Source organism: Oncorhynchus tshawytscha, unplaced genomic scaffold (assembly GCF_018296145.1).
Source record: "Oncorhynchus tshawytscha isolate Ot180627B unplaced genomic scaffold, Otsh_v2.0 Un_scaffold_1349_pilon_pilon, whole genome shotgun sequence".
In the NCBI taxonomy this organism is placed as follows: domain Eukaryota; kingdom Metazoa; phylum Chordata; class Actinopteri; order Salmoniformes; family Salmonidae; genus Oncorhynchus; species Oncorhynchus tshawytscha.
Genome location: NW_024609805.1, coordinates 128,554 through 153,137, shown reverse-complemented (window position 1 = coordinate 153,137; position 24,584 = coordinate 128,554). Strand labels below are relative to the sequence as shown.

The 24,584-nt window shown below is 44.4% G+C and overlaps 3 protein-coding genes across 3 annotated transcripts in view; 2 read left to right on the top strand and 1 right to left on the bottom strand.

Annotated features, from left to right (window-relative positions):
- The window catches only part of cdhr5a (cadherin-related family member 5a), a 31,121-nt gene extending 26,959 nt beyond the window's left edge, over positions 1-4,162 (top strand). Inside the window, exon 14 of the mRNA XM_042318397.1 lies at positions 1,928-4,162. Coding sequence (XP_042174331.1) covers positions 1,928-2,584 — 657 coding nt within the window. The 3' untranslated portion in view covers positions 2,585-4,162. The remainder of the gene's footprint in view (positions 1-1,927) is intronic.
- A 176-nt stretch (positions 4,163-4,338) lies between these two features.
- si:dkey-229d11.5 lies at positions 4,339-5,904 on the top strand. Its single transcript, XM_042318396.1, has 2 exons — positions 4,339-5,117; positions 5,157-5,904. The coding sequence occupies exons 1-2, from the start codon at positions 4,371-4,373 to the stop codon at positions 5,403-5,405; spliced, it is 996 nt and encodes a 331-aa protein (XP_042174330.1). The 5' UTR covers positions 4,339-4,370; the 3' UTR covers positions 5,406-5,904.
- A 1,119-nt stretch (positions 5,905-7,023) lies between these two features.
- On the bottom strand, positions 7,024-19,515 carry ctsd (cathepsin D). Its single transcript, XM_042318395.1, has 9 exons — positions 19,357-19,515; positions 17,495-17,657; positions 12,768-12,891; positions 11,917-12,035; positions 11,137-11,336; positions 10,688-10,810; positions 9,748-9,892; positions 8,490-8,588; positions 7,024-7,758 (listed from the first exon to the last, which is right to left on the bottom strand). Exons 1-9 carry the CDS (start codon positions 19,416-19,418, stop codon positions 7,597-7,599), a joined length of 1,197 nt encoding a protein of 398 aa, XP_042174329.1. The 5' UTR covers positions 19,419-19,515; the 3' UTR covers positions 7,024-7,596.
- Between the last annotated feature and the right edge of the window lie 5,069 nt (positions 19,516-24,584).

Sequence of the window (24,584 nt, the reverse complement as noted above, 5' to 3'; positions counted from 1 at the left end):
GTTGAGCATGCTGATTGGCTAATGGCAAACAAGCAGCGTCCACCATACACTAACAGCACAGCTTTCAGACACGCAAACTAATTACAGTGTTCAAAAAGACATATTAATAGATGATTTATTTTCATGAATAATGTTTTATTGTTGTATTTAACTGCCAAAATTGTTATGAGGTCATTTCCTTTGTATGTGACATCAGAGGTCAGTATGTGGGAGGAGTCAGAGACGATAGATGAGTTTCCCCCACTAGTAAACACCAGTAGGAAGGCCCTTCATGTGGGTTTCTCCCAGTGGAATGTGACATCAGAGGTCAGTATGTGGGAGGAGTCAGAGATGATAGATGAGTTTCCCCCACTAGTAAACACCAGTAGGAAGGCCCTTCATGTGGGTTTCTCCCAGTGGAATGTGACATCAGAGGTCAGTATGTGGGAGAAGTCAGAGATGATAGATGAGTTTCCCCCACTAGTAAACACCAGTAGGAAGGCCCTTCATGTGGGTTTCTCCCAGTGGAATGTGACATCAGAGGTCAGTATGTGGGAGAAGTCAGAGATGATAGATGAGTTTCCCCCACTAGTAAACACCAGTAGGAAGGCCCTTCATGTGGGTTTCTCCCAGTGGAATGTGACATCAGAGGTCAGTATGTGGGAGAAGTCAGAGATGATAGATGAGTTTCCCCACTAGTAAACACCAGTAGGAAGGCCCTTCATGTGGGTTTCTCCCAGTGGAATGTGACATCAGAGGTCAGTATGTGGGAGAAGTCAGAGATGATAGATGAGTTTCCCCACTAGTAAACACCAGTAGGAAGGCCCTTCATGTGGGTTTCTCCCAGTGGAATGTGACATCAGAGGTCAGTATGTGGGAGAAGTCAGAGATGATAGATGAGTTTCCCCCACTAGTAAACACCAGTAGGAAGGCCCTTCATGTGGGTTTCTCCCAGTGGAATGTGACATCAGAGGTCAGTATGTGGGAGAAGTCAGAGATGATAGATGAGTTTCCCCCACTAGTAAACACCAGTAGGAAGGCCCTTCATGTGGGTTTCTCCCAGGGGAATGCTGGTATTGAGGAAGTCCCGCAGCATGACACTTGGTGAAAGTCCTGTCCTGCGAGTGTTTTTGAGACGGCCTTAGCCCTAACAGGAAGGTAACCTAGTGTCAGCACTGTTTGTGTTGTCTTGCCATCACCTTGGCAGAACTTAACAAACAGATCTGGGACCAGGTTAGCAGGCTAGCCGGGGCTGATGGATGGAGTGGTGATGGCTGGTTGAATAACCCTGGATAGGATTAGACGCTGATTAGAAGGCCTGTGAACAAGGCATTTATCCTGATTGAATTGAACAGCTTCACTGAATATTCATGAGTAGTGCTTCACAGAAGGGCTCTGTGTGTTAAAGCAGAATGAATGAACCTAACGCTATGGGAAGGCAGAAGCATCTGTGACATTGAACTATGCCTAGAGATCAATGGTTCATTAACTTGTGTGTAAATGACAGCTTTCTCTCTCTCTCTACTCCTCTCTCTCTCTCTACTCCTCTCTCTCTCTACTCCTCTCTCTCTCTACTCCTCTCTCTCTCTAGCCTCTCTCTCTCTACCTCTCGCTCTCTCTACTCCTCTCTCATCTCTGACATTGAACTATCCTAGAGATCCTCTCTCTCTCTACTCCTCTCTCTCTCTACTCCTCTCTCTCTCTCTACTCCTCTCTCTCTCTCTCTCTCTCCTCTCTCTCTCTACTCATCTCTCTAGTGCTTCAGTTTTTAACTCGTAGGACAACTTTATTGCTATTATTTATGACTATTTATCTACTTGTATTATTTATTTTGTTACTATTTATTCAACCAAATGATATACACACAACACATAAATCCCGTATCCTGAGATCCTTGTACTTGACAGATTTAACATGGTTGCTGTCCTGTCTTCTATCCTGTCTGTAGTGTCTGGCTCCATGTCTGAAGATGACAAGGCCCCAAGGGAGACCCAAAGACACCCTGCAGTACACCAATGATGGCTACCAGGGTACCGAGGGTGATGCCTTGCGCTGCAGACCCAGACACCCAGAGCCGGTAGACAAGAGGGGCCGAGGTGCTACTGTACCTGGGGACAGAGGCAGAGCCATCCCCCTGGAGCGACGCCGGAGCGACCGCCACTGTGGCTTCTGCGGCCTGTACGCCAACCACCACGCCAAGCCCGGCCCGGCCTGCAGCCCTGCTATGGGGGGTGGGAGAGGAGAAGGAGGAGACAAGGACGGGGTGAGGTCCATCCTCGCCAAGGGGGAAGGAAGGAAGGAGGGAAGTCAGTGTGGTTTAAGGAGAACGAGGATGCGTCTGGGATCGAGGTGGAGATCATCCCGGATACTCTGGGTCAGGAGGAGGAGACTGAGGAGGAGGTGTTGGACATGGAGGAGGTGGAGGAGGGAGACAGGAGCATGTCTAGTCAGACAGAGATCGATGGTGGGCATGGGGACCAGGAGAGCCATGGAGAGTCTGATTCAGCTGCTAAAGAGGAAAAAGAGAAGGAGGGTTGAGAGGATATCTGGGTTAAATTCAATAGGGAGAGGATATCTGGGTTATAGGAGAGGATATCTGGGTTAAATTCAATAGGGAGAGGATATCTGGGTTATAGTCTATAGGCAGGAGGATATCTGGGTTATATTCTATAGGGAGAGGATATCTGGGTTATAGTCTATAGGGAGAGGATATCTGGGTTAAATTCAATAGGGAGAGGATATCTGGGTTATAGTCTATAAGGAGAGGATATCTGGGTTATATTCTATAGGGAAAGGATATCTGGGTTACATTCTATAGGGAGAGGATATCTGGGTTATAGTCTATAGGGAAAGGATATCTGGGTTATATTCTATAGGGAGAGGATATCTGGGTTATAGTCTATACGGAGAGGATATCTGGGTTACATTCTATAGGGAGAGGATATCTGGGTTATAGTCTATAGGGAAAGGATATCTGGGTTATATTCTATAGGGAGAGGATATCTGGGTTATAGTCTATACGGAGAGGATATCTGGGTTACATTCTATAGGGAGAGGATATCTGGGTTATAGTCTATAGGGAAAGGATATCTGGGTTATATTCTATAGGGAGAGGATATCTGGGTTATAGTCTATACGGAGAGGATATCTGGGTTACATTCTATAGGGAGAGGATATCTGGGTTATAGTCTATAGGGAAAGGATATCTGGGTTATATTCTATAGGGAGAGGATATCTGGGTTACATTCTATAGGGAGAGGCTATCTGGGTTATATTCAATAGGGAGAGGATATCTGGGTTATAGTCTATAGGGAGAGGATATCTGGGTTATATTCTATAGGGAGAGGATATATGGGTTATAGTCTATAGGCAGGAGGATATCTGGGTTATATTCTATAGGGAGAGGATATCTGGGTTATAGTCTATAGGGAGATGATATCTGGGTTATATTCTATAGGGAGAGGATATCTGGGTTATATTCTATAGGGAGAGGATATCTGGGTTATAGTCTATAGGGAGAGGATATCTGGGTTATATTCAATAGGGAGATTATATCTGGGTTATATTCTATAGGGAGAGGATATCTGGGTTATATTCTATAGGGAGAGGATATCTGGGTTATATTCAATAGGGAGAGGATATCTGGGTTATATTCAATAGGGAGATTATATCTGGGTTATATTCTATAGGGAGAGGATATCTGGGTTATATTCTATAAGGAGAGGATATCTGGGTTATAGTCTATAGGGAGATTATATCTGGGTTATATTCTATAGGGAGAGGATATCTGGGTTATATTCTATAGGGAGAGGATATCTGGGTTATATTCAATAGGGAGAGGATATCTGGGTTATATTCAATAGGGAGATTATATCTGGGTTATATTCTATAGGGAGAGGATATCTGGGTTATATTCTATAAGGAGAGGATATCTGGGTTATAGTCTATAGGGAGAGGATTTCTGGGTTACATTCTATGGGGAGAGGATATCTGGGTTATATTCTTCAGGGAGATGATATCTGGGTTATAGTCTATAGGGAGAGGATATCTGTGTTAAAGGCACAAAACAGAAGAAAACAGAGTAAAACATGAAGGTGTCTGAAGATGTCCAGTACGAACAGACCGCTCTAAAGAACATACCCCAGCCGTAAGAGAAATGGAGATATTCCTTTCATATGGGAAAACCTGATTCCTTAATATATGGGGAGATATTCCCAGAGTGGAGATTCTTTCAACATGGACATTAGTTCACAATATTGGAGGGATATTACCTTTTTGGATATATGTGTGATATTCATCATGTGGATATTCCATTTCAATATGGGAAGATATTCCTTTCAATATATGGGGAGACATTCCTTTCAATATATGGGAGATATTCCTTTCAGTATATGGGGAGATATTCCTTTCAATATATGGGGAGATATTCCTTTCAATATATGGGGAGATATTCCTTTCAATATATGGGAAGATATTCCTTTCAATATATGGGAAGATATTCCTTTCAATATATGGGAAGATATTCCTTTCAATATTCTGGGGAGATATTCCTTTCAATATATGGGGAGATATTCCTTTCAATATATGGGGAGATATTCCTTTCAATATATGGGGAGATATTCCTTTCAATATATGGGGAGATATTCCTTTCAATATATGGGGAGATATTCCTTTCAATATATGGGGAGATATTCCTTTCAATATATGGGGAGATATTCCTTTCAATATATGGGAGATATTCCTTTCAATATATGGGGAGATATTCCTTTCAATATATGGGAGATATTCCTTTCAATATTCTGGGAGATATTCCTTTCAATATATGGGGAGATATTCCTTTCAATATATGGGGAGATATTCCTTTCAATATATGGGGAGATATTCCTTTCAATATATGGGGAGATATTCCTTTCAATATATGGGAGATATTCCTTTCAATATATGGGGAGATATTCCTTTCAATATATGGGGAGATATTCCTTTCAATATATGGGGAGATATTCCTTTCAATATATGGGGAGATATTCCTTTCAATATATGGGGAGATATTCCTTTCAATATGGGGAGATATTCCTTTCAATATATGGGAGATATTCCTTTCAATATATGGGGAGATATTCCTTTCAATATATGGGGAGATATTCCTTTCAATATTCTGGGGAGATATTCCTTTCAATATATTCCTTTCAATATATGGGGAGATATTCCTTTCAATATATGGGGAGATATTCCTTTCAATATATGGGGAGATATTCCTTTCAATATATGGGGGGAGATATTCCTTTCAATATATGGGGAGATATTCCTTTCAATATATGGTGAGACATTCCTTTCAATATATGGTGAGACATTCCTTTCAATATATGGAGAGCTATTCCTTTGAATATATTGTGATTTATTCAATATATAAAAGACAATTTCCATGAAGTACCACAAGAAGGGACCAAGTTAGATACAATACTTCTTGGTATCTTTTAATGATCGTTCTGAGAGCGAATCCATCAAGTCCTTGGGAAAGATTTAATGAGTATTACTAATGAGGGAAAAAAACAAATACTATTTCAAATGTGGACTTTTTTTTTTTTTTTTACCACAGAAAAAAGTTTGGACGGAGAACATGTCTCCTGAATACTAAACAAATGGAGGACGTGCGTATTTTTATTTATGTTGTTAGAAAATAAGTATGAAATGTAATAACCTTATTACAGTATGTAAAGTATGTGGATACAAATTCTGACATTTTATACTATTTATGAGTTACTAAGCAGGCTTGTGGTCAATTCAGGAAGTACACAGACATTCCAATTCTCTTCAATGCATTTTAAAAATGGGAACATTCCTAATTTCGTTTACTCTATGAATTGACTGGACCCCAAACCCTGGTTATTAAGAGATATTTGATAAAATAATAAACGTTTGATTGAAGTGCCTGATGTGGGAAAATGTACAAGGTTCAATTTTGAAATTTGGTTGTGCTTGAGCAGTTTTTTCCATCTTGTTATGTCACTTCAGACAGATCTTATGGAGCTGTTTATAACCTGTCTGAAATGTCCAGTTGATCAACTACTTGTCATGTTTGCTAGATAGCTGGTTAGCCTAACTTACCCATCTGAAACCTTGTTGTCATCCAGATCACATGACCAGAGGCCTCAACCCCAGTGCCCCCCCCCCCCACCCATTAATTTTGTTGAGTCACTCAGGTATCATATGAACACAAGGCATGTCAAAATGTGTAGAATTGCAGGAAATTAGCTTTTAAAACAGAAGAAAAGTCTCTCCACTAACAAGAGGGGTGTGACCAGTTTTGGGGGTCACATGGGGGTCGCTCGGTGGGGGTTTTGTTACTACGCTGATCTATCCTGACCTTTGACATTAGTGTGAGCTGATCTTCTGAAACAGGAGTGGAGTACCCCTACTCTACAGCATCTATTAGAAGGGGGACTGACAGTGACATTAGTGTGAGCTGATCTTCTGAAACAGGAGTGGAGTACCCCTACTCTACAGCATCTATTAGAAGGGGGACTGACAGTGACATTAGTGTGAGCTGATCTTCTGAAACAGGTGTGGAGTGCCCCTACTCTACAGCATCTATTAGAAGGGGGACTGACAGTGACATTAGTGTGAGCTGATCTTCTGAAACAGGAGTGGAGTACCCCTACTCTACAGCATCTATTAGAAGGGGGACTGACAGTGACATTAGTGTGAGCTGATCTTCTGAAACAGGAGTAGAGTACCCCTACTCTACAGCATCTATTAGAAGGGGGACTGACAGTGACATTAGTGTGAGCTGATCTTCTGAAATAGGAGTGGAGTGCCCCTACTCTACAGCATCTATTAGAAGGGGGACTGACAGTGACATTAGTGTGAGCTGATCTTCTGAAATAGGAGTGGAGTGCCCCTACTCTACAGCATCTATTAGAAGGGGGACTGACAGTGACATTAGTGTGAGCTGATCTTCTGAAATAGGAGTGGAAGTACCCCTACTCTACAGCATCTATTAGAAGGGGGACTGACAGTGACATTCAAAAAAAAAAAATGGGGCACTTCACTTTTTACAATTATTTTATTGAATCCAATCATTTGAAGATACATCTTAAAAGTCATTGACAAGAGGTCCATTGCCTCAAAACGCAAATTAAAAATGTTATATTGTTCGGTTGCTTTAAAAAAAAAAAAAAACACACAAGTCCCTGATTTAACACGTACAGCAGATCACTCAGATGGTAAAACTCAAAAAGGTCCGTTCTGATCGTCATCTTTGACTCCCGATCCTGTTCCTCCAACACCACCATGTTTTCTGTTTCACTTTCACAGCAAATAACTCAAGACATTAAATGCTTGTTTAGATCAGTGCATTTGAACTCTACACAAATCTAATTGCTAGTTTAAAAGATTTCAACTTTTACAAGTAGTGTCTTTCCCCCACACATGGATTTTGCCTGTCTAAAATCACAACATCTCGATCCACTTTTAAATGTACCGCAAAAAACCCTAAAACATTGACTGCTTCCCAATTCTCCAAATCCACGACAAGTAGTGTGCAGAACAAGTGTACACTTCAGGAAAAGGGTAGATGATGGATAGTGGAGAATGAGGACGTAGCCAATGGTTGTAGTTCTACTTGGACTTAGCGAAGCCCACCCTGTTGTTGTCACGGTCGAACACAGTGTAGTATTGGCCAATGAATACATCTCCCAGGATCCACAGCGGCCCGGCGGGGGGTGGGATGTCCAGGCCCATGAAGCCACTCAGGCAGATGGTCTTACCAGCCTGGCTCTCCTGGAGTGGGGGAAGGAATACAGAGACGCACACCACAGTCAGACGCAGAGCACAGTCAGACGCAGAGCAGAATGGGGAAGGAATACAGAGACGCACACAGTCCCAGATCGTGTCCAGTAAGCACCAAACAGTTTGAAAACGGAGAGGTACTAACTTGTTCATTGCTGAAATGCTCATTTATGTTTTCTGTTGCGCAATGTTTTGCTACGGTGTGACTAATGAACAAGAGCCCGATATGTAAATGACCCAAACGATAGAAATACTAACATCGTAGCCAACAGAGGGACGGTTTGTAAGGAAAGTTCAATAGGCCATTATTACGCAGTAATAATTGTTGGAATAACAATTACATTCTGAGACAAACATTCAAATCAATGTACGTGGTCTCCCATGGTTCTGAGAATGACTTAGTGACCTAAACAATGCCCTGTTTGTGTGGTATAATGACTGACTGAGCGAACACTGTTCCTATGATTGTTGAATTAGACCCCCCCCTCCCCCGCGCAGATATCCGCCCCTCCCCCGCGCGGATATCCGCCCCTCCCCCGCGCGGATATCCGCCCCTCCCCGCCTCCCCCCCGCGGATATCCGCCCCCGCCCCTCCCCCGCGCGGATATCCGCCCCTCCCCCGCGCGGATATCTGCCTCAACATTGTTTTGCTCAAAGTAAGATGTCCAGTAGATTCTCCAGGTAGAGACAGAGAAGAGAAAAAAATAAAGCCAGAGACTCACCTTGAGGACGTACTGCTCTGCAGTCAGACTGTAGGACTGTCCTCCCAGGTTGAATGTGATGACAGGCATGGTGGGAATCTTATCACAGTTCACCATGTACTGAAACACAAGCAGAAACAGTCAGTGAAGGTGCTACTGTATTCAGGAAATAAAGTGGAGTACAGTTCTCTAAGTAATAGGAGACGAGCCAGGTCAAGTGGGACTTCATTTAGCTGTAGTCGGGGACCACAGTGTTGAACTAGAGGAGGAACATAGCTGTAGTCGGGGACCACAGTGTTGAACTAGGAGGAGGAGGAACATAGCTGTAGTCGGGGACCACAGTGTTGAACTAGAGGAGGAGGAACGTAGCTGTAGTCGGGGACCACAGTGTTGAACTAGAGGAGGAGGAACGTAGCTGTAGCCGGGGACCACAGTGTTGAACTAGAGGAGGAGGAACACGTAGCTGTAGTCGGGGACCACAGTGTTGAACTAGAGGAGGAGGAAACGTAGCTGTAGTCGGGGACCACAGTGTTGAACTAGAGGAGGAGGAAAACGTAGCTGTAGTCGGGGACCACAGTGTTGAACTAGGAGGAGGAGGAACATAGCTGTAGTCGGGGACCACAGTGTTGAACTAGAGGAGGAGGAACGTAGCTGTAGTCGGGGACCACAGTGTTGAACTAGAGGAGGAGAAACGTAGCTGTAGTCGGGGACCACAGTGTTGAACTAGAGGAGGAGGAGAAACGTAGCTGTAGTCAGGGACCACAGTGTTGAACTAGAGGAGGAGGAGAAACGTAGCTGTAGTCGGGGACCACAGTGTTGAACTAGAGGAGGAGGAGAAACGTAGCTGTAGTCAGGGACCACAGTGTTGAACTAGAGGAGGAGGAGAAACGTAGCTGTAGTCGGGGACCACAGTGTTGAACTAGAGGAGGAGGAGTCAGGGACCACGTAGCTGTAGTCGGGGACCACAGTGTTGAACTAGAGGAGGAGAAACGTAGCTGTAGTCGGGGACCACAGTGTTGAACTAGAGGAGGAGAAACGTAGCTGTAGTCGGGGACCACAGTGTTGAACTAGAGGAGGAGGAGAAACGTAGCTGTAGTCAGGGACCACAGTGTTGAACTAGAGGAACGTAGCTGTAGTCGGGGACCACAGTGTTGAACTAGAGGAGGAGAAACGTAGCTGTAGTCGGGGACCACAGTGTTGAACTAGAGGAGGAGAAACGTAGCTGTAGTCGGGGACCACAGTGTTGAACTAGATGAGTGGGGTTGATTCTGTGTCTTACCTCTCCCTGGATGAGTGGTGTTGCTCCGATGGCCCTCTGCAGGGCCTTGACCTCGGCCGCAGGGCCGGTGATGAGGGACGTGCCGGTGTCCACGATGGCCTCACAGCCTCCTTTACACAGACTCAGCTGGCTCCCCACACCCATCCTGTACAAACACACACAGGTTTGAATCCAGCTCTCTTGGTGGGAGGGCTGCATAGTTACACAAGGTAACAATAGATCTGTCCTCAGATCAGTAAATGCCTTTTCACAGGCTTCTCTATTTAAAACACTAAACCAATAACTCATTTAGGTTTACAGTTCCCTCCCGACATAGTGAAAACAGCATTGATTTCATTCATGCTCGCAGTCCACAAAACTGAATTTTGCGTCCATTTCACCTGCTCAAAAAGTCCTAAAAAAAAAAGTTGAATAAACTGAATAATTCTGACACAGAACTGACCACAGACATACTAATATAGAGTCCACCAACAACAGATGGTTAATGTAGGAAGGAGATTGTTATGGTGATGTTAGAAGAGATTGTTATGGTGATGTTAGAATACGCTAACTAACACAAGCAGAAGTGGCAGCACATAAACAACAGATGGTTAATGTAGGAAGGAGATTGTTATGGTGATGTTAGAATACGCTAACTAACACAAGCAGAAGTGGCAGCACATAAACAACAGGTGGTTAATGTAGGAAGGAGATTGTTATGGTGATGTTAGAATACGCTAACTAACACAAGCAGAAGTGGCAGCACATAAACAACAGATGGTTAATGTAGGAAGGAGATTGTTATGGTGATGTTAGAATACGCTAACTAACACAAGCAGAAGTGGCAGCACATAAACAACAGATGGTTAATGTAGGAAGGAGATTGTTATGGTGGAGTTCGAGTAACTAACACAAGCAGAAGTGGCAGCACATAAACAACAGGTGAAGGAAGAGCACTCACCCGTCCATGTGGATCTGCCAGTAGGCCTGGCGGCTGACGTCGAGGTACTGGAAGTCTCCACTGTAGTACTTAGGGTCAGTTCCTCCCAGCAGGAGCTCCCCGCCGGGCTCAGACTCTGGGTTCCTGACACACACAAACAAGACCAAACAGTCCTTTTACTATTTTTATAATGTCTTTGCAGAGCAGAGACAAACTCAGACTTGTTGTGCTTAGTTTCCTGGATACAGATTAAACCTGGTACTTTGAGGCGTTTTGGTCGGCCGTCATTGTAAATAATATAATTTTTCTTAACTGACTTGCCTAGTTAAATAAAAATAACCAGTTATTTCAATAGACATGGGCTTTTTAGTTACAGTATAGGCTTATCTTATCCATGTCCAGGAAACCAGGCCTAAATCTCCAACAAGGACTCCGGAGCCAAAGAGGTGAGGCACTCCTCTCCGTCTCACCTGTTGAGGTAGAAGGAGAACACGTTCTGCTCTACTTTCTTCTGGCTCATGATGTTGTCGAACGGCGGAGCGACCCCGTCCACAGAGATACGGGGGTAGGCCATGCCCAGGATGCCGTCAAACTTAGCAGCGATGAAGGCTACGCCAGGCTGCTTGATGGCCTCACCGAACCCCTGGTCCTCTATGGACAGGCCTCCAATCTACCAGAGAGATGAGCAACACATCCATTATAAACACTCCTCTATGGACAGGCCTCCAATCTACCAGAGAGATGAGCAACACATCCATTATAAACACTCCTCTATGGACAGTCCTCCAATCTACCAGAGAGATGAGCAACACATCCATTATAAACACTCCTCTATGGACAGGCCTCCAATCTACCAGAGAGATGAGCAACACATCCATTATAAACACTCCTCTATGGACAGTCCTCCAATCTACCAGAGAGATGAGCAACACATCCATTATAAACACTCCTCTATGGACAGTCCTCCAATCTACCAGAGAGATGAGCAACACATCCATTATAAACACATCTATAGACCGTCAGGTCTCCAAACGGACAAACAGAGAGATTGTATTTTTTATATCGTCAAATAAAATCTAATTTCAGGCAGAAAAGTAGAAACGCTGATTAAAATCATTAAGAACACACAAAAAAACTGCCTTAAAAAAAGGGAATTGCTTTGGAGAATAGTACAATAGTGACAATGGATTTGATTTATACAGCACCTTTTCAGAGGTCTATTTAAACAAGAGTGTAACCTTGGAACCTACCGTGCACGTGTCTTGGCTGAGGTACCCAGACAGACTGCCAGACCCATACTGGATGGCGAAGGCCGTTCCGTTCTTCACATACGTACTGGACTTGGCACCGTTATACTTGTGGTGAAGCACTGACAGACAGAGAGAAGGGAAGTGTCACTTTAAATCTGTCAAACATGGCCAATATCAGTAGTTATATAGCCTAGAAGGAAGAACACATTGAAGCATTTTGGAGAGGACATTTTTGCTCCTTTTCACCCCATTATTTTTATCTCTACTTTGCACATTCTTCCACTGCAAATCTACCATTCCAGTGTTTTACTTGCTATATTGTATTTACTTTGCCACCATGGCCTTTTTTTTGCCTTTACCTCCCTTCTCTCACATCGTATATAGACTTGTTTCTACTGTATGTTTGTTTATTCCATGTGTAACTGTGTTGTTTTGTGTGTCGCACTGCTTTGCTTTATCTTGGCCAGGTCGCAATTGTTAATGAGAACTTGTTCTTAACTTGTCTACCTGGTTAAATAAAGGTGAAATAAACAAATAAAATAATTTAACTAAATGGAGGAAAGGCATTTGGCAGAAAGAACAGGCAAAGAATAAAACAGAGGATTCTTAGAAACAGATTAAACCTAGAATTGGACTAAGAGGCACATACAGCTCGTTAATATTCATGCTGCTTATAAAAATCAGTGTTCTGGAAGTGAGTAGGTCCTTCTAGCTCCAGTCACGTGTGTACGAGTCAACGGCCCATTCCCCAAAAATGCAACCCTAGACCCCTATGGACTTGTGGAGGATCTGAGAGGACGTGACAACTGTATCGATACATGTGGGATTGAGTCAGTGTAGTGTCGACTTACAGCAGGCGATGTCTGTGAAGGAGCAGTGGATGGAAGGGACCCACAAGTTAGAGGAGCCGGTATCAAACACCACAGTGAATGTCTGGACGGGAGTCCCCAGGCCGATCTCACCGTAGTACTGAGCCTGGAAAACACACACACACGGCTGCATGAAATAAAAACAACTGTGGTTTCAAGGACCCAATCAAACAGCTCCCGGACTAGAAAGCAGGATCTTCACATTAAAGTGGACTCCCAAACTGGTGGAGGACAGAGGCCCAGTTTCAACTGGTTCTTCATATACCTTTTCCCTCAGAAGAACCAGCTCCACTATGCTTTGGTCACGTTGTAGGGATACAGTGAAGGCAATCCCTTCCAACAGGTTGAGCTGGCCTGAACACATCTGGCACCATCTACCTAAACTTGTCTGTTCAGGCACGTCATGTGATTAGTTCAGTCCATTCTACATCCAAGACTGATAGAGAAGTTGGCTCTGCCAAGTGTCAGAAACAGTTTGTCTGAAGTAAAACAGGTCAGAGTGATCTCTTCTCCTAGTCACCCTGTTGAACATACAAGTCAGCTAACCTTCTGTTCAAGAGCAAATAATAACTACAGTTTAATATTTACACAGAGTCAACTTCCCTCTTTCTAGGACTCCAATCTACCATTATCTCTCTTTGGTCAATCCAATAGGTCTCAGTGATTTCTTCTCCTAGTCACGTTCTAACAGTCAGCTAACCTTCTATTGCAAGCAGAGAATGAACGATTACTCAACATTTTTTTCAATACGATGACTCAACTTCCTTTTTTCTAGGACTCATAGGAAATGAAACTCTTCAGTTAATTCAATCCTCGAGAGACTGCTTGATCACTTCGTTGTGATTATATTAGCAGTCTTAGTGTGTGCGTACCAAAAAGGCTCTACTCCCTATATAGTGCACGACTTTTGACCAGAGCCTTGTTGGGGAATAGGGGGCCATTTGTGGACAAACCTCTCTTATTAAAGAGCTGACTATTGAAGGGACAACTGGGTTCATTCATTCACTGTGGTTGTATTGTGGTTGGTTGATATCTAAGTGGTTTGATGTGAACGTTTCAATTACTCTGCAAGATGTTATGAAGTGTCTGAAACCATTCCATGTTGAAAACTGTATTCATTCACAGTTCCAACTTTTCAAGCTTCATAGGAGGATTTGCACTACATTTATATGGTAGATGTGTGTGTGTGTGTGTAACCTTGTACCTACCGTTGGATTAATCTACATATCGCAACTCACTTTCTGTGAGAGTCTAGAAAACAGTGTAAACCACAACCTTTTCCTGTGTGTGCGCGCATCCCTCAGCTCAGTGGAAGGAACTATCAGAGTCCCGGACAAAACACTCAGAAACCCGAACGATTACTGCGACCGTGTAGGCTACTCAGAATCTTTATCCAATGCTGGTGGAACTGATATCATGAACACACTCATTGGCCAGTTTATTAGGTACACCCCTCCATTCACAGAAATGGTTCACTCCTACAGACAGTGAGTCAGGTGGCCGTGGCTTGCTATATAAAGCAGGCAGACATCGAGCCATTCAGTTACTGTTCCATGGAATGTTAGAAATGGGCAGAATGAGAGACCTAAGCGACTGAGCGTGGTATCAGTCAGTGCCAGGCACGCCGATTCCAGTATCTCAGAAACATCCGGCCTCCTGGGCTTTTTACGCACGACGGTGTCTAGGGCAGGACTAGCCAACCCGGTTCTTGGAGTGCCACAGGTACTGCAACTAGGCACCACACCTGGTCTTCCAGGTCTGTTAAATCAAAAACAGGAAGTGCCCGCGGCATTCCATGACCAGGGTTTGCCTCGCCTGGGTCTAAGGTTTCCCGAGAATGGTGCGACAAACAAACAAACATCCAGTCAGCAGCAGTCCTGTGGGTGAAATCAGCTCGTTGATGAGAGGTCAAAGGAGAATGACAAATCGTGCAAGTTAACAGGCGTGCCACTAACGGATGTGAAATGGCTAGCCAGTTAGCAGTGGTGTGCGCTAATAGCATTTCAATCGGTGACGTCACTTGCTCTGAGAGCTTGAAGTAGTGGTTCCCCTTGCTCTGCAAGGGCCGCGGCTTTTGTGGAGCGATGGGTAACGATGCTTCGTGGGGGGCAGTTGTTGTGTGCAGAGGGTCCCTGGTTCGAGTCCGGGTAGAGGCGAGGGGACGGACTAAAGTCAAACTGTTACACCACAAACAGACAAATAACGGCACAGTACAATAGTGGTGTGCAGAACGGCATCTCAGAACGCACCACCCGTCAGCCTTGTTCACAAATGGGCCATTGCAGCAGACGGCCACACCGGATTCCACTCCCATCAGCAGACGGCCACACCGGATTCCACTCCCATCAGCAGACGGCCACACCGGATTCCACTCCCATCAGCAGACGGCCACACCGGATTCCACTCCCATCAGCAGAGACGGCCACACCGGATTCCACTCCCATCAGCAGACGGCCACACCGGATTCCACTCCCATCAGCAGACGGCCACACATCAGCAGACGGCCACACCGGATTCCACTCCCATCAGCAGAAGGCCACACCGGATTCCACTCCCATCAGCAGAAGGCCACACCGGATTCCACTCCCATCAGCAGAAGGCCACACCGGATTCCACTCCCATCAGCAGACGACCACACTCCCATCAGGATTCCACTCCCATCAGCAGACGGCCACACCGGATTCCACTCCCATCAGCAGACGACAACACCGGATTCCACTCCCATCAGCAGACGGCCACACCGGATTCCACTCCCATCAGCAGAAGGCCACACCGGATTCCACTCCCATCAGCAGACGACCACACCGGATTCCACTCCCATCAGCAGACGGCCACACCGGATTCCACTCCCATCAGCAGACGACCACACCGGATTCCACTCCCATCAGATAAAAACAAGAAGCAGCAGCTCCAGAGGGGAGCGCATTAACCAACACTGGACAATTGAGGAGAGGAAAAGCATCACTTGATGGCAGAGTCAGGATTTGGCGTAAGCAGCAGTCCATGGCCCCGTCGCCTGGTGTCAACAGTACAGGCTAGTGGCGTTGGTATAATGGTCTGGCCTGGTGTCAACAGTACAGGCTGGTGGCGTTGGTATAATGGTCTGGCCCCGTCTCGCCTGGTGTCAACAGTACAGGCTGGTGGCGTTGGTATAATGGTCCCGTCGCCTGGTGTCAACAGTACAGGCTGGTGGCGTTGGTATAATGGTCTGGCCCCGTCTCGCCTGGTGTCAACAGTACAGGCTGGTGGCGTTGGTATAATGGTCTGGCCCGTCTCGCCTGGTGTCAACAGTACAGGCTGGTGGCGTTGGTATAATGGTCTGGCCCCGTCTCGCCTGGTGTCAACAGTACAGGCTGGTGGCGTTGGTATAATGGTCTGGCCCGTCTCGCCTGGTGTCAACAGTACAGGCTGGTGGCGTTGGTATAATGGTCTGGCCCCGTCTCGCCTGGTGTCAACAGTACAGGCTGGTGGCGTTGGTATAATGGTCTGGCCCTGTCTCGCCTGGTGTCAACAGTACAGGCTGGTGGCGTTGGTATAATGGTCTGGCCCCGCCTGGCCTGGTGTCAACAGTACAGGCTGGTGGCGTAATGGGGTGAGGAATGTTTTCATGGCACACGTTAGGTCCCTTGATACCAATTGGGCTACATGCTATGCCCCAAATAATTCAAGTTGTTCTGGATGCAAGGTGTGTGTGTGTGTGTGTGGGGGGTCTGACCCAGTACTAGATGGTGACCTAAAAAAAAACTAGAGTACAAGGCCCTATTTTTTTCTGGTGTTCAGATTAAACTACATAAACACAAAGCCTAGTGGATTTGCCGAGGATAAACCGTTCATTATGTCTACAAATTGTCAGCTGATCAGGCTCAGGGAGCTTAGAAGATCAGTCCTTCCTTGTTCTCAGTCACCAGTCATATGACCAACTATTCCTAGTTCCTGTTCGGTCACACAGAGAAAAGACCCAACACTGATGGGAAGCTGAGTTACTCGTCATATGACCAACTATTCCTAGTTCCTGTTCGGTCACACAGAGAAAAGACCCAACACTGATGGGAAGCTGAGTTACTCGTCATTTGACCAACTATTCCTAGTTCCTGTTCGGTCACACAGAGAAAAGACCCAACACTGATGGGAAGCTGAGTTACTCGTCATATGACCAACTATTCCTAGTTCCTGTTCGGTCACACAGAGAAAAGACCCAACACTGATGGGAAGCTGAGTTAGTCGTCATATGACAAATGTTCTTGTTCCGTCACACATTAACAAACAAATCTGATTACCAAACTTTAAAATGGGACATGTGAAATCAGAAGGGATCGTCCATCTTCCCTTCAGGACAGAGAGGGGGATTGGGCTTTGCCTTGAAACGCTACTAATCCAGCTAGCTAGGAGGACTAGAAGGAAAGGTCGGACTGGCGACAACAGATTCTTTGTTGGATTTTTTCCTGGCCTGCCTGCCTGCTTGGCTTTTAGCTTGTGCTACAGTGCATTAGGGAAGTCAAGGGTGACCACTCCATTGGCACAGGTCACCTACGTCCCAAATGGCACCCTACTTTCTATTAAAGTGCACTACTTTTGACCAGGGCTCATAGCACAGCTCTGATCAAATGTAGTGCACTACTTAGGGAATAGGGTGCCATCTGGGACGCAGCCCAAGGGTAACTACTCCACTCCCAGGTCTCTGGTTAGTAGCGACTAGAGGATCTTCTTACATCCATAAAGTTCTTCAGGGTTTCTGGAGTGGGTCCATTACTGGAGGAGGGGAAGCCCAGGTTGTTGTACTTAGTGTGTTCCTGCCCGGCCAACAGCTCTTCTGCTGCCCTGCCCGAGTCAGTCAGGGTACGCCTGATGGAACGGAACTTCCTCAACGGAATTCTGTGGGAGAGAGAGAAGAATGAGAGGACGGGGAAGAGAGAGATACAGGGGGAGGGAAAGAGAGGCAGACATAGCGAGAGAGAATTTATTAGAGAACTCCTTTGAAATGGCTAGCCAGCCCTGAACAGTTGGTAGGTCAAGCAGAATCTCAGCAGGTCTACTGGTCAGGCCTTTCTAGGATCTACTAAACCAAGTTCCTGCTGGGAAAGAACTTCTGAATAGTTACAGGTCTCCTAATCTCAGACAGACACAGTGAAGAACACTGGTGCCAACATCCTTTGCAAGCTAGAACAAGTGCTGCATGTGGCAACCTAGCTATGTGTAATATCTGTTTTACAAGGACACTGCCGAATGGGAAACATGAACAATATAACAATTCATGAGGAATACACTAATCAAAGAATACATAGGAAGTAAACAAGAAGCAGATGACTATTGTTATCAGACAGGTTAAGGCCAGTTTATTACTTGGTCTAACGACATGTCTGTAGACATTATAATGCGACAAGTGTCACTGGTCTGAACGACACTTAAAAAAAAAGAAAGTTTATTAACGGCAACTGTCGCAACTGTCGCAACGTCCGTTGTCGTGGTTACCGGGCAGCCACAGCAACCAGACCAAATCTTACTGTGACTAATTGATGCAGGAGTTATAAAATCCTCCGATTTAATGGCATATTTTTTATTTTATTTCATCCCACCATTTTCTGTAAGTTCACCACTACCTTGTAAATAATGTTGTAGGTTTAGTTTCCTGTAGTAATGAATAAAAAGGTAGCTAAAGTTAAGACGTCGGCTGTACTAACGGTCATTAACGTTATTTGAATTAGCTAGCTAACGGTAATTAAACTAGCTAGCAACGAACCAAAACATCGTTTAGAAAATAGCTTTTAGTTGCCTGGCTTGCTAGGTTTCCATTAATTCACTTTTGAACGGATGGGTTTATTTTTGTTAAACTAGAGAAAGTCTACAATTTGGAGCAGCAGGCTGCTGTGCTGATTTAATGCTACAAGTTTGATATAATATAATGATCTCGCTACGACAGTTGTGTTACTACATGAAACACGGTCTGTAAACCAGCCTTAATCTAAATTACTACTACTGCATGGACACAGGTCAGACGGTCTGTAAACCAGCCTTAATCTAATTTACTACTACTGCATTGACACAGGTCAGACGGTCTATAAACCAGCCTTAATCTAATTTACTACTACTGCATGGACACAGGTCAGACGGTCTATAAACCAGCCTTAATCTAATTTACTACTACTGCATGGACACAGGTCAGACGGTCTATAAACCAGCCTTAATCTAATTTACTACTACTGCATGGACACAGGTCAGACGGTCTGTAAACCAGCCTTAAATCGCGTTTGGGATATTGACCTTAGCTATTCTATTTTGACATTGTCACAACATGTTTGCCTGGGCGAGAAACTTAACACTAGCTAATGGAAAACAACAAACACCTTGCTCTAGTGCGACTTGATAACATGTAATTAACTTCACTTTGCAGCCCAAGGTCGTCTTCACTATTCATTCAGCAAAGTAAATATTCACAAACCTAGCTAAGCCTATCTATTTTGTAATACTAGCTAGCTATTTGACTGAGGACGTAACTGGTGGCTCAACTTGTTTAAAGATCATGGCTTTTCTAGCTGACAAGCTAGCTCGGCTAATATAACTTTACTTTACTTACCGGACGAGTGCATCAGATGCCAAAGCAAGTGCCGCGAAAAGACACAGGTACAAAACCTTCATTTTACAGCTGCAGAATAACTTTAGCTACAACCTGTTCCGCCAGCACAATGACTGGACAATTTGACTTGAGATAACAACAACAGAATTGTATCACCTGACTGTGTCGACGTCGAGTCAAAATCATGTGATGATGGGTGCGTTCCAGGAGTTAAGGCGGCTGCGCATGCGCATTGCCAATTTGGTGCGTTCCAGAAACACACATTTGGCACAGACCTCCGCTGAATAGCATAGATTTACAATGTCTGCAAAAGCGTTTACGGTCTTCAAATGTGTATTTCTTGAACACACCCAATCCGTGCTGGCATGCTGTCAGAGATGTGTGTGTCTATCAAATTGTGGGTAACCTGTCCAGGGACTACAGTTGAAAATGGCCAAAACCAGCACTTTTACTGAAATGTTGATTAATGTATCATTAATGCAGACCAGAATTTGACATAAATATATTTGATATTTGACACTGTTTGCAGACAATAAAATGGTCTTGAGGGCTTTGTACTGCATTGGCTGCAAGTCATGTATATTGTGGGACAGGATATGATATATCAGGGTAGGAAAGGATATATCAGGAGAGGATAGAATAGATATATCAGGATAGGATATATAAGGATAGGAGAGGATATATCAGGGTAGGTTATATCAGGGTAGGAAAGGATATATCAGGGTAGGAGAGGACATATCAGGGTAGGATTTATCAGGGTAGGAAATGATATATCAGGAGAGGATAGAATAGATAAATCATGATAGGATATATAAGGATAGGATAGGATATATCAGGGTAGGAAAGGATAGGATATATAAGGATAGGAGAGGATATATCAGGGTAGGAAAGGATATATCAGGAGAGGATAGAATAGATATATCATGATAGGATATATAAGGATAGGAGAGGATATATCAGGGTAGGAAAGGATAGGATATATAAGGATAGGAGAGGATATATCAGGGAGGAAAGGATATATCAGGATAGGATAGAATAGATATATCATGATAGGATATATAAGGATAGGAGAGGATATATCAGGGTAGGAAAGGATAGGATATATCAGGATAGGATAGAATAGATATATCATGATAGGATATATAAGGATAGGAGAGGATATATCAGGGTAGAAAAGGATAGGATATATGAGGATATGATATATCAGGGTAGGAAAGGATATATCAGGAGAGGATAGAATAGATATATCAGGATAGGATATATAAGGATAGGAGAGGATATATCAGGGTAGGAAAGGATATATCAGGAGAGGATAGAATAGATATATCAGGATAGGATATATAAGGATAGGAGAGGATATATCAGGGTAGAAAAGGATAGGATGTATCAGGATAGGATAGAATAGATATATCAGGATAGGCTATATCAGGATAGAGTAGATATATCAGGATAGGATAGGATATATCAGGATAGGAACCACATTGTTGATCTGTGTTTTCCCTGGGCCTCTAATGTGAAATGGTATAAAAACACACCCCTTACACCTGCTCAGATGAGAGCTTTTCTTTTAGTTCCTGATGTGCTGCATTGTGCTGTAGGGACCTAATTTATTTGTGAGAGCAACTACTTTGTGTTTAGGATGTGGTTGAGAGTTTTCTGAGAATATGTTTCTTCATTCCTCCTCAGCCCTGCCTATGTGAAGGCACTGTTGTGTTGTAGGAAGTGATAGGGCCTCAGCCCTGCCTATGTGAAGGCACTGTTGTGTTGTAGGAAGTGATAGGACCTCAGCCCTGCCTATGTGAAGACACTGTTGTGCTGTAGGAAGTGATAGGACCTCAGCCCTGCCTATGTGAAGGCACTGTTGTGCTGTAGGAAGTGATAGGACCTCAGCCCTGCCTATGTGAAGGCACTGTTGTGTTGTAGGAAGTGATAGGACCTCAGCCCTGCCTATGTGAAGGCACTGTTGTGTTGTAGGAAGTGATAGGACCTCAGCCCTGCCTATGTGAAGGCACTGTTGTGTTGTAGGAAGTGATAGGACCTCAGCCCTGCCTATGTGAAGGCACTGTTGTGCTGTAGGAAGTGATAGGACCTCAGCCCTGCCTATGTGAAGGCACTGTTGTGTTGTAGGAAGTGATAGGACCTCAGCCCTGCCTATGTGAAGGCACTGTTGTGCTGTAGGAAGTGATAGGACCTCAGCCCTGCCTATGTGAAGGCACTGTTGTGCTGTAGGAAGTGATAGGACCTCAGCCCTGCCTATGTGAAGGCACTGTTGTGCTGTAGGAAGTGATAGGACCTCAGCCCTGCCTATGTGAAGGCACTGTTGTGTTGTAGGAAGTGATAGGACCTCAGCCCTGCCTATGTGAAGGCACTGTTGTGCTGTAGGAAGTGATAGGACCTCAGCCCTGCCTATGTGAAGGCACTGTTGTGCTGTAGGAAGTGATAGGACCTCAGCCCTGCCTATGTGAAGGCACTGTTGTGCTGTAGGAAGTGATAGGACCTCAGTAAAAGTAGAATAAACAACATGTTGTGTACAGGACCCATTACAAACAATCCTAATCATTTTAAAAATGTTGCTTTTAAAACATATATACAGTCTGCATGCTGACTGTTTCTCTATATAGTGGGGCAAAAAAGTATTTAGTCAGCCACCAATTGTGCAAGTTCTCCCACTTAAAAGGATGAGAGAGGCCTGTAGTTTTCATCATAGGTACACTTCAACTCTGACAGACAAAACGAGAACAAAAAATCCAGGAAATCACATTGTAGGATTTTTAATGAATTTATTTGCAAATTATGGTGGAAAATAAGTATTTGGTCACCTACAGACGAGCAAGATTTCTGGCTCTCACAGACCTGTAACTTCTTTTTTAAGAGGCTCCTCTTTCCTCCACTCGTTACCTATATTAATGGCACCTGTTTGAACTTGTTATCAGTCTAAAAGACACCTGTCCACAACCTCAAACAGTCACACTCCAAACTCCACTATGGCCAAGACCAAAGAGCTGTCAAAGGACAACAGAAACAAAATTGTAGACCTGTACCAGGCTGGGAAGACTGCATTTGCAATAGGTAAGCAGCTTGGTTTGAAGAAATCAACTGTGGGAGCAATTATTAGGAAATGGAAGACATACAAGACCACTGATAATCTCCCTCGATCTGGGGCTCCACGCAAGATCTCAACCCGTGGGGTCAAAATGATCACAAGAACGGTGAGCAAAAATCCCAGAACCACACGGGGGGACCTAGTGAATGACCTGCAGAGTGCTGGGACCAAAGTAACAAAGCCTACCATCAGTAACACACTACGCCGCCAGGGACTCAAATCCTGCAGTGCCAGACGTGTCCCCCTGCTTAAGCCAGGACATGTCCAGGCCCGTCTGAAGTTTGCTAGAGAGCATTTGGATGATGAAGAAGAAGATTGGGAGAATGTCATATGGTCAGATGAAACCAAAATAGAACTTTTTGGTAAAAACTCAACTCGTCGTGTTTGCAGGACAAAGAATGCTGAGTTGCATCAAAAGAATACCATACCTACTGTGGGGATATTTTGGGGCCAGGAAAGGGACCAGGAAGACTGAACCGTGTAAAGGAAAGAATGAATGGGGCCATGTATCGTGAGATTTTGAGTAAAAACCTCCTTCCATCAGCAAGGGCATTGAAGATGAAACGTGGCTGGGTCTTTCAGCATGACAATGATCCCAAACACACCGCCCGGGCAACGAAGGAGTGGCTTCGTAAGAAGCATTTCAAGGTCCTGGAATGGCCTAGCCAGTCTCCAGATCTCAACCCCATAGAAAATCTTTGGAGGGTGTTGAAAGTCTGTGTTGCCCAGCAACAGCCCCAAAACATCACTGCTCTAGAGGAGATCTGCATGGAAGAATGGGCAAAAATACCAGCAACAGTGTGTGAAAACCTTGTGAAGACTTACAGAAAACATTTGACCTCTGTCATTGCCAACAAAGGGTATATAACAAAGTATCGAGATAAACTTTTGTTATTGACCAAATACTTATTTTCCACCATAATTTGCAAATAAATTCATTAAAAATCCCACAATGTGATTTTCAGGATTTTTTTCCCTCATTTTGTCTGTCATAGTTGAAGTGTACCTATGATGAGAATTACAGGCCTCTCTCATCTTTTTAAGTGGGAGAACTTGCACAATTGGTGGCTGACTAAATACTTTTTTTGCCCCACTGTACATGAACCTAGAACCTGTGGTTTGAATAGATGTTACATAATCAATAGCTAAATCATGTGGGGACATTATATCTTGTAACCTATTAGCCTCAATGACTCAACAAACGTGACTTCTCTAAAAAAGCCTTTATTTCACTCTGACTTCGCAAATATTTAGAGAAGAAAGCAAGTATGCCTTTTTTAGCAATGAAGTCAGTATACTGATGGTTACTCGTGACAGACAGCTGAGATTTGGTCATGGGTGACGAGATTATATGCTGACCAAGGAAGTCCCTATATGCTGACCAATCACGTCTATAGTGTGTTAGACCTGTGATACTGCTGATTCATTGATGTGAATGTGGAACATGGGTTAACTGTTGCTGTTCGTAGGTAGACATGTTCCTGCTCTCCTATCTATTATAGGATGTTGTTTATTATTCAGAGAGAAAATTAATAGACCCTTGACATTTGGATGGATGCTTGATTGAACTCCATTGCTCTTTCGCCCGGCTAAGACACTTCTAAAAAGAATGGGTAGGTTTTTAAAGAAATATGGTGGACATGCCACCAAGCTGACCAGAGGACAATGTGGAGCTACCACCGTATTGAGTAGGCTAGTTTTAACAAATTATTTCAGATCACATGAAGTGCTGAGAGATTGTTACTGGACAAGAGGATCAAACCATTGATCAAGGTGCTGTTCTCTCTTCTGCCAGCAGTCAGCACTATAGAGCACCTGTCTTCTGCCAGCAGTCAGCACGATAGAGCACCTGTCTTCTGCCAGCAGTCAGAACTATAGAGCACCTGTCTCCTGCCAGCAGTCAGCACTATAGAGCACCTGTCTCCTGCCAGCAGTCAGAACTATAGAGCACCTGTCTCCTGCCAGCAGTCAGCACTATAGAGCACCTGTCTTCTGCCAGCAGTCAGCACTATAGAGCACCTGTCTTCTGCCAGCAGTCAGCAGAGCACTATCAGAGCACCTGTCTCCTGCACCTGTCTTCTGCCAGCAGTCAGCACTATAGAGCACCTGTCTTCTGCCAGCAGTC

Bases quoted from the DNA above. Each gene is read 5' to 3' on its own strand.
- si:dkey-229d11.5 (XM_042318396.1), top strand. From the start codon at position 4,371: ATGGGGAGATATTCCTTTCAATATATGGGGAGATATTCCTTTCAATAT. The intron at 5,118-5,156 runs ATATTCCTTTCA...ATTCCTTTCAAT, and splicing joins TCCTTTCAATATATGGGGAG to ATATTCCTTTCAATATATGG.
- ctsd (XM_042318395.1), bottom strand. From the start codon at position 19,418: ATGAAGGTTTTGTACCTGTGTCTTTTCGCGGCACTTGCTTTGGCATCT. The intron at 17,658-19,356 runs GTAAGTAAAGTA...TCTCTCCCACAG, and splicing joins GCATCTGATGCACTCGTCCG to AATTCCGTTGAGGAAGTTCC. The intron at 9,893-10,687 runs GTGAGTGCTCTT...GTGTTTGTACAG, and splicing joins TGGCAGATCCACATGGACGG to GATGGGTGTGGGGAGCCAGC.